This window comes from Ammospiza nelsoni, chromosome 10 (genome assembly GCF_027579445.1).
Source record: "Ammospiza nelsoni isolate bAmmNel1 chromosome 10, bAmmNel1.pri, whole genome shotgun sequence".
In the NCBI taxonomy this organism is placed as follows: domain Eukaryota; kingdom Metazoa; phylum Chordata; class Aves; order Passeriformes; family Passerellidae; genus Ammospiza; species Ammospiza nelsoni.
This window is the reverse complement of record NC_080642.1, coordinates 947,768-956,595: the sequence shown is the minus strand read 5'-3', so window position 1 is coordinate 956,595 and position 8,828 is coordinate 947,768. Positions and strand designations below refer to the sequence as shown.

At 52.6% G+C, this 8,828-nt stretch overlaps 1 protein-coding gene across 1 annotated transcript; it reads left to right on the top strand.

Moving 5' to 3' along the window:
- The first annotated feature begins 298 nt into the window (after window positions 1-298).
- GPR149 (G protein-coupled receptor 149) lies at window positions 299-8,656 on the top strand. Its single transcript, XM_059479734.1, has 4 exons — window positions 299-1,225; window positions 2,183-2,375; window positions 2,960-3,363; window positions 8,108-8,656. The coding sequence occupies exons 1-4, from the start codon at window positions 302-304 to the stop codon at window positions 8,654-8,656; spliced, it is 2,070 nt and encodes a 689-aa protein (XP_059335717.1). The 5' UTR covers window positions 299-301.
- The last annotated feature ends 172 nt before the right edge of the window (window positions 8,657-8,828 follow it).

The following is an 8,828-nucleotide window of genomic DNA, read 5'->3' as shown; positions in this document are numbered from 1 at the left end:
ATCCGGCACGGGGAGCGGCATGCGGACACCCGAGCAGCCCCAGTTCATCTGACAGCACCGGAACGATCTTGAAGAATTCCATTTCTTTTCAGCACCTTTGCTGCTTCATTGTTGCCTGGCTTTTTGACAGCATGAGTTCTGCTCATTTGGGGTGCTGCCTCCCGAATATTTCTTCTTCAGATGCCACAGAAGAGAGTCTAGGAAAACAAAGAAACTTGCGATGTGGAGCTGACAGTTCTGGTTTCAGCCGGTGAAAACTTGCAGAATCAGTGAGAAGGCAAAGGAAAACACGCCTAGGACAATGTCGGTGACTCCTGGTAATTTGTCACTCAATGGGACGAGCTTCTTGACGGAGCATCACAGCATTCTGGACAAGCCCAGTGAGCAGAGAACTTGGAATGTCTTTCTGTTCTGCTTGACTCTTGCCATTGCACTCCCAGCCCTTCTGGGCAGCATTTATTCACTGGTTTCCCTGCTGAAGCTGCAGACCAAAAGCACGGTTTCGTGGATTGTGACCTCTGTGGCAGCAGATGATCTGATCAGCATCGTGCCAGTGATTATTTTCATGCTCATGCAGTGGTCAAGTGAAGTCCTCCCCCAGCCTCTGTGCACCACCTCCGCGTTTTTGTATTTATTCCAGGGCATTTCTAGCAACCTGAAAGGGTCTCTTATAGTTTCCTACAACTTCTACACCCTCAGCACGCCGGGGACACTGAGCTGCAGGTCCTCCAGGCGCCGTGTGAGTGTGGCGTGGGCCATCCTCGCCATCTGGACCGTCAGCCTGCTGCTGTGCACTTTGCCTCTCTGCGGCTGGGGCGGGTACATCCCCACGTCCTGGGGCTGCTTCGGGGACTGCGGCAGCTCCCACACCGTGCTGGTGTTGGCTGTGTACTCGTTGTGCCTCTCCCTGCTGGCAGGGCTGGCCGTTCCCCTCTCGCTGCAGCTGCTGTGCTCAGGTGAGCCCCAGGTGCTGCACACGGGGCACCCGCAGGGCTCTGCAGGCTGCAGCTGCCCCGGGACTCCCTGGGGCTGCGGGGCCCCGCGGCTGCCGCTGCTGGACCCTGGGGACAGAGCCCCGGAGCCCTCCCAAGCCTCGGAGGTGGTGTTTGGGAAGGGTCTGGCTGAGAGCGGCACCCAGAGCAGGAGCTCCACCGTGGGCTTGGCCCAGAAACGATTCTCGCTGATCCTGGCGCTGACCAAAGTCCTTCTCTGGCTGCCAATGATGGTAAATTCTCCGATGGCTTCACTTTGCAATGCTCACTTACATTTCAGTGGGACGTCACCTGTGGGCCATGGATTGAAACATGAACAGGGGCCAGTGCAGTGTTCCTCGTAGGGTAGCTGAGCCAGCAGAGGTGCTTTCCAGCAGGTCTGTGTCACTGCATGAGTTCCACTGGTGCCAGAGGGTTTGACAGAGCCTGGTTCATGGCTCTGACACTCTCCCATCACATCATTCATGTCACAGGAACACCAGGGCAGTAAGGTCCCCCTTGGGTACTGCCAGCTGTGGGACAGGGCTTGCTCAGCATTCTGGGGCTGGGAATTGAGCTAAGAGCCCCTCTGTCCTGTCCTCTGAGACACATCCTTTGGGTTAAAAAGAGGAGTTTGGTATTAAAATGTAGTTTGGTGGCACCTTTGCAAACCCTGTAGTGCTGGGACAGGAGGGAGTGCTGCTGTGGGCATTGTGTGAGTTTGGGAACGGGAACCTGAGAAAGGGATCTGCTGGGAACAGGGAACGTGGGGAAAGGGATCTGCTGGGAACGGGGAACGTGGGGAAAGGGATCTGCTGGGAACAGGGAATGTGGGGAAAGAGATCTGCTGGGAACGTGGGGAAAGGGATCTGCTGGGAACGGGGAACGTGGGACACTTACCCCTGCCCCTGGCTGTGTGAGGCTGGGGCTCCTCGGTGCCACATGGGACTGGCTGGCACTGGCAGCTGCTCAATGGTGCTCAGCAGATATATTTAGCTTCAGCGAGGGTTTTTCTGAGAAATACAGCATCAGAGGAGAGCAGTCAGTGTGTTTCCTCCACTGTCTGTTGGAGCCACAAGTGTCCTCAGCCAACACCAATGACAATCTGTGTCCTACAGTGGTGTCATATCCACAGCGAAATGCTCTCCTTGTTCCTGGAAGCATCTCCTGTGCCCAAAGTGATTTGCATTTCAAAATGCTCTGCCTTTCAGATACACATGGCTGTCCAGTACATCACTGGGCTGCAGAGCCTCTCTTTTGAGGCCCTGAGCTTCCTGCTGACGGTGCTGGCTGCTGCAGTCACCCCGGTGTTTGTGCTGTCCCAGCACTGGCTCCACCTGCCCTGCGGCTGCATCATCAACTGCAGGAGCAGCTCCCATGCAGTGCCCTCACCAGGGGCCAAAAGTAAGTGTGCAAGGGTTGTTGGTGTGACAGAGCTTGCACACCTGCCCTGATAACCTTCCTGGCATCTTCTAGAGCCCTGTTTTTCCTTGGGCTTTGTGCAAAAATAGCTGGAGGATCAGAGGGGGTCAGGTGGAAGAGGCTCACAGGGATCATCTGGTCTCAACTGCAAATGTTAAGGGCTAAATATTTCTGAGGATGTGGGAGTTGCTTTCCATTCTCTGGAGTGAAAATCCTCTACCATCAGTGGACAAATTCCTGACTTTCCCTGCTTGTTCAGGGAGAAAGAACTCCTGAATCTTAGAGAAAAGCCATCCCCAGTGCATGGCTTTAAACACACCACCAAGGTGCAGAATGGCTTGTGCTGCCCCTGCTGCCCTTCTGGACACTTTCCCAGAGAGAACGACTGCAGTTCATTTAGAAGGCAGCTCCTTCTCACAAGTCTTTCTTCTCAACAATTCATTTTTGTAATGGAGGGAAAATTGCCTGTTTATTCCATGTTTTAACATGTCATTTGCATTACGTTTGCAATTTCATTTTTCTTTTTGGTCCCAACTCCTAACACACTTCCTTTCCTTCCTGCCTAGGCAAGCACGGCGGTTTTGAGCTCAACCTGTCGTTCCAGCAGGGCTGTGGCATCTACAGGATATCCCTGGAGAGCCCTCCCCATGCCAGCAGGAATGGCAAACCCTCGTCCTACCCCAGCCTGGTGGGCTCTGCCTGCGGGGAGCCGGGCAGAGGCAGGGACAGCCTGGGACACACAGGGACAGGGGCGCTGGGACACGGCCCCCGGGGCACCAGGGCTGGCACAGAGCCCTGCCAGGGCACCGGGGCTGGCACAGGGCCCTGCCAGGACCAGGACCAGCAGGACACCAGCCCTGGCCCGTTCCCTGAAGGACCAGAGTGGAGGCTGTGCCACCAGGAGAGCCCCACGCCCGAGCTCTCGGACTGGGAGTGGTGCCGGAGCAGATCCGAGAGGAACCCTCGGCAGGTAAAGGTGCAATTTTGTTCTTTGCTGATAATAAGGGTTTCCTTATGAAATAGGAATGATTTTTACTGACAGTGATACTTCTATTAATCCCATTTTTTAGTAAAACTCATACATGGCACTGAATAATGTTTAGTCACCACAGACCTATTTGCGGGTGTTGATCCTGCAATAATTTCTCACTTGTCTTCTTAATCATGGAGTTTTCTTATTTTGTGTGCACCTGCATGATTTGTGTATGGTAAGAAGTAAGCATGAATTATGTTACTTTATCTAAGTGAATAGGAAGTTTCTCTCCAAAAGATGGCATTTTCCAGAGAATTCCACTGTGGAATTCAGTGGCCATTGGGCATTGCTGCAGGTGGGAGTGGGGTAAGAGCCCAGGTGAAGTCTGTCAGACAGGAGCTCTGGAAGGCTTCATTAGGAAGGGCTCTCTAGAAGTCACCTAATCCAAGCAGGGTGATTTCAGAGCCGGATCAGCTCATGCTCAACCTCTGCACATACACAGGAGATGCATAAGGTGTGTTTTGTATTCAAATATGGGCTTCTCTCTCCATCTGATAAACACAAGTTTATCATCTGAGTCACAGTAGGAATTTGGCTGATATTTCAAATGGGACTGATCATCCCTTTCATAAAACCACCACTGCTCACTCTGTTACAGTGTGCAGAGAAGAATTCCTACATTTGGGGGCAAAAGGGAGTGGTGACTCAGCCTGGTTTTAATCTACCAGTCCTTGCCAAGGCCTCATGTGCCATGTTCAGCTTGGTTAATGAAATCACTGTGTCAGGTTCATAGCTCCTTGTAGGAGTTTCCAGATGATTTGAAACAAAAATTATAAAATTCCTTTCCCCGTGTGCCCTGGTGCCAGTTCAGCTGCAGCCGTGGCACTGCAGCAGGTGTGAGTGAGCAGCTCTTTGTGAGCTGCTCGGTGACTGCCTGGGGTGCTTTACGTGCCCTGGGGCCTTGTACAGCACTTTGGGACATACTCTTCCCTTCCTGCATTACAAAGAGTCACAGCTCATGCACTTCTGACACCTTCCCAGGTACAGCCCACTGCCAGGCCCTGGAGCTCCCGTGGGGTGAGAGCTCCAGGTTTGCAGTCACAGCTCTGCCTGGTTCTGACATTCAGCAGGAGCTGCCAGAACTTCACAGCTGACATTTGCTTTGCAGCTGGGAAAGGGCAGGGCCTGAAACCCCTGCGAGCTCTGTAAAAATAACTTTAATGATTGTTCAGGTTTATGCTGGATGAAAGATCAATTTGGGCCACACATTGATAAGCTGAAAACCATCTCCTTTATTCATCATGTCTGGAAGTCCCAAAGTCTAAGTGAAGTCACTCTGCTCTCATCACTTTGCATTTCCTACATGTGTTAAAGAAGGAGACTCCCCCAGCATTGATTGGCCTCATCCTTCTGCAGGAAATACAGGGGCTCCTCTGAGAGCCCATAAATACAGGGGCTGAGAGTCCATAAATAGAGGGGCTCTTCTGAGAGCCCATAAATACAGGGGTTCTTGGTGGAGGGCTGCTGATTTTCTCATCAGGAGGAGGAGCTGTAAGAGCTGGCAGCGGGAGGGGATCAGCCATCCCCACAGGTGTGGGACCAGCCAGTCTGATGGGGTTTGATGTTTGAAGAGCAGGTGCCAGACAGGACCCAGGGTGGCTTTGGCTCCCTCTGGAAGCTGTGGGCCTGGAGAGTGGCACCTCCTTGAGGTGGCAGCAATGACTGTGGAGCTGGTTGGCTCTTCTTTGTCTGTTCTGTGGGTAAAGAGTTGCTCCATCAAAGTGTTTTCTCTGGAATAAAAGTGGCATGAGAGAATGAGGCAGCGGGGTCTAAATTGAATATATGATAGGATGGCTGTAATGGAGAGGGAGAGAGAAAATTGTACTTGTCATTTCCAGCTCCTGCTTGGCTGCAGTTTTGAAAAATACCTTTAACATCTCATAAAATACCCGTGTATCTCCCTTCCTAAAGAGATTGAGTGTAAATATGTCTTGTCTTATTTTGTCTGTGCTTCAGTGCCCTCAGGCAACAAAAATTTCCCAGGCTGGCAGCTTTTTCCAGGCTTGCTGATTATTTTTCTCTACCTCATCTGTGGATTGCCTCGAGGAAACTCTTTGGAGAGGCTGCACAGGACCCATTTATGTGCCCTGCAAGGAAAGAGAGGGGGAGGCTGTGCAGGTGACCTCACTGAGGAGGAGCAGTGCAGGCAGGAGTGTTTAACATGAGAAGTACACAGCTTCTCCCTGGCTGCAGGAGGGTTGTGAGCATTCCCTGGAATGCCAGGCACAGCACAGAAGCTGAGTTGGGGATGGCCTTGGAGGTTCCCATTGCTGGTGGGAATCTGCACCACCTCAGCCCTGCTGGTGTGCTGAGCTCTGCCCAACGGGGCTCTTCCTGCTCCACTGCTTGGAACGTGTTCCTGATTTCCACAGAGGTTCTGTGGTGGGAAATCAATGTCACATTCACCTCCGCCTCCTCACCCTGCTCCAAGGCATGTGCCCCCTGTGTGGTGCTCCTGCTGCAGCTCCGGTGCCCCTGGCTCTCTCTGGGGCTGCAGAGGAGTGCTGATGGCAGGGACATGTGCCCAGGAGGGCAAGACTGGATCGAGCTCCCACAGCCCTTCCCTCCAAGGCGTCCTCACCCTGGGGCTCTGCTGCACCTCCTGGTGCTGACAGACACAAATCCAGCTCTGTCTGCACCAGGCAGGCCATGGCAAGTGCTGGGCTCAGCCCATCTCAGGTGAGCTTCTCTCCTCCTGCCATGCCCCCTGGCTCTGCATGTGCTGCAGCCAGCCTCAGAAAAGGCAAATCATTGCAGCAATTAGTTTCACTGCAGCTAATTTGCACTCTTAGGGAAGTGGAAGGCTAAGCCTCTATTTTAAAACAAACAGAAAACTCATTTTCTCTGGAAAGGAAAAGACAGGATCCTTACTGGAAACATTCTAAAAATAGACCTTTTCATCTCAAGCTGTGTTTGACCAAAGTAATTAGGAATGCAAACTGCTCAGAGCTGTTTCAGATTGCTGCATTTCTGTTTGGGAGGGCAGCAGGGCCCAGGGGAGCAACAGGCACACGGCACAAGCTGAGGGTGCCCTTGGTGCAGAGCCCTGTCCCAGGGAGGAGGAACAGAGTCCTGTGACCTGTGCCTCACTGGGACACTGCTGACACACCTGTGCTGCACCTGTGCCTCACCTGTGCTGCACCTGTGCCTCACTGGGACACTGCTGACACACCTGTGCTGCACCTGTTCCTCACCTGTGCTGCACCTGTGCCTCACTGGGACACTGCTGACACACCTGTGCTGCACCTGTGCCTCACCTGTGCTTCACCTGTGCCTCACTGGGACACTGCTGACACACCTGTGCTGCACCTGTGCTTCACTGGCACACTGCTTCACAGGGTGTACCAGCAGAGTCTGGTTTGCTGTGGATTCCTATTTACTGCCATGGATGTGTCATGAGAAGCAAAAATGGGTAAGTAATAATGGGATCAAGGACAAGATAAAGGTCACTTTCTGTTCTCATTAATAATAATTTATACTGAAAGTAATTCCAGTAATAATCAGTGCTCCTTGGCTGTACCTAAACCCAGGATAAATGCATTTATCCCTCCCTTGGGCCCCATAACCACGGGTTTAGACCCAGCACTTTATCCACAGTGCTCCCCAGGGCACAGCATTGTGGTTTGCACTGATAAATGGATTCTGTACTTTAGAAATAGGTAAAGGTGTCTGGAATTGAACATTTCCACGGAGCTGTTCAAGTGGGAAATGACAGCATTCAGTGAGTGTCTCCCTGGTTACTGACTGGGCAGTGACAGAGGAGCCTTGATGGATCTTTTTCACTTTAACAGCAAATACTGAGAAAGCTTGAGAAGACTTTCAGAAAGAGGCACTTTCAGAAAGTGATTGGCAATGTCTCATTCTCCAGACCTGGAGTGCTCATTCCAGCAAGTGGAGATTGCTCATTCTCCCTCCAGGTGCCTCACGCTCAGTCTGGCAAATCCAAGAGTTTGATTAAACCAGACATAACCATGCACTGAAGGAATCAGCTTTTATTTAAACTCTGGTTGTCATATTCTGTAGATTTCACAGTCAGTCACAGGCACTTGGGACTTCATACACTAAGGTGTACAATACCACAAAAAAACTTTTCACTGCTCTTTCAAGTCATAATACCAAGTGTGTAAAATTCTGCAAGGAGCAGGCAGTGAGAGGAGTTAACAAGGGAGCAGAGTGGCCGATTGGTGCTGGATTTTGGGCAATCTCAGCACAGTGGCTGATTTTGCTGGGTTTTGGGTAATCTCAGCACAGTGGCTGATTGGTGCTGGATTTGGGGAAATCAGCACAGTGGCTGATTGGTGCTGGATTTGGGGAAATCAGCACAGTGGCTTTGTGCTGGATTTTGGGCAATCTCAGCGCAGTAACTGATTTTGCTGGATTTTGGGCAATCTCAGCACAGTAACTGATTTTGCTGGGTTTTGGGCAGTCTCAGCACAGTGGCCGATCGGTGCTGGATTTTGGGCAGTCTCAGCACAGTAACTGATTTTGCCGGATTTTGAGCAATCTCAGCACAGTAACTGATTTTGCCGGAATTTGGGCAGTGTCAGCACAGTAACTGATTTTGCCAGATTTTGGGCAATCAGCACAATAACTGTTTTTGCCGGATTTTGGGCAATCTCAGCACAGTGATTTTGTGCCGATTTTGGGCAATCTCATCACTAACCATGTTGTTTCCCCGCAGCGCACGGGCGGAGCCCTGGCCGTGCCCCTCTGTGCCTTCCAGGGCACCGTGTCCCTGCAGGCTCCCGGCGGCAAAACGCTCTCGCTGTCCACGTACGAGGTGAGCTCGGAGGGGCAGAAGATCGCGCCCGCGGCCAAGAGGATCGAGGTGTACCGCTCCAAGAGCGTCGGGCACGAGCCCAGCCCGGGCGAGCCCGGCTTCGCGGACACGAGCGTGAAGATTCACCTGGAGGTGCTGGAGATCTGCGACGCCCCCGAGGCGCTGGACACCGTGTCCATCGTCAGCAGCATCAGCCAGTCCTCGGCGCACGCCCGCTCGCCCTCGCTGCGCTACTCCCGCAAGGAGAACCGGTTCGTGAGCTGCGAGCTGGGCGAAAGCGCCTCCTACTCGCTGCTGGTGCCGTCCAACAGCGACTTCAGCATCTCCATCCCCGACACCGTGGAGGCGCACCGCCGCAGCAGCCAGCAGCAGGGCTCGGCCCGGGCGGGGTACCAGGAGGAGATACAGCTGCTGAACAGAGCCTACCGAGAGCGGGAGGGCAGCAGCTAAAACTGTGTTTAATCTACACGCCCCGGCTGCTCTGACAGGCAGTGCTGCTGTCCGTCACCTACCCCCGCAAATACAGCATCTGCTGGTTTTGTCCTATCGTGCAAATTTTGTTTAGGTGCACTGTTGAATCAATTCGAACTCTTAATGCTGTATCAAGGGGATAACAAATACT

What these genes read in the sequence shown, in the direction of transcription:
- GPR149 (XM_059479734.1), top strand. Translation starts at nt 302, where the DNA reads ATGTCGGTGACTCCTGGTAATTTGTCACTCAATGGGACGAGCTTCTTG. An exon ending in TTCTCTGGCTGCCAATGATG is followed by an intron (nt 1,226 to 2,182) that starts GTAAATTCTCCG and finishes TCTGCCTTTCAG; the next exon opens with ATACACATGGCTGTCCAGTA. An exon ending in GCCCTCACCAGGGGCCAAAA is followed by an intron (nt 2,376 to 2,959) that starts GTAAGTGTGCAA and finishes CTTCCTGCCTAG; the next exon opens with GCAAGCACGGCGGTTTTGAG.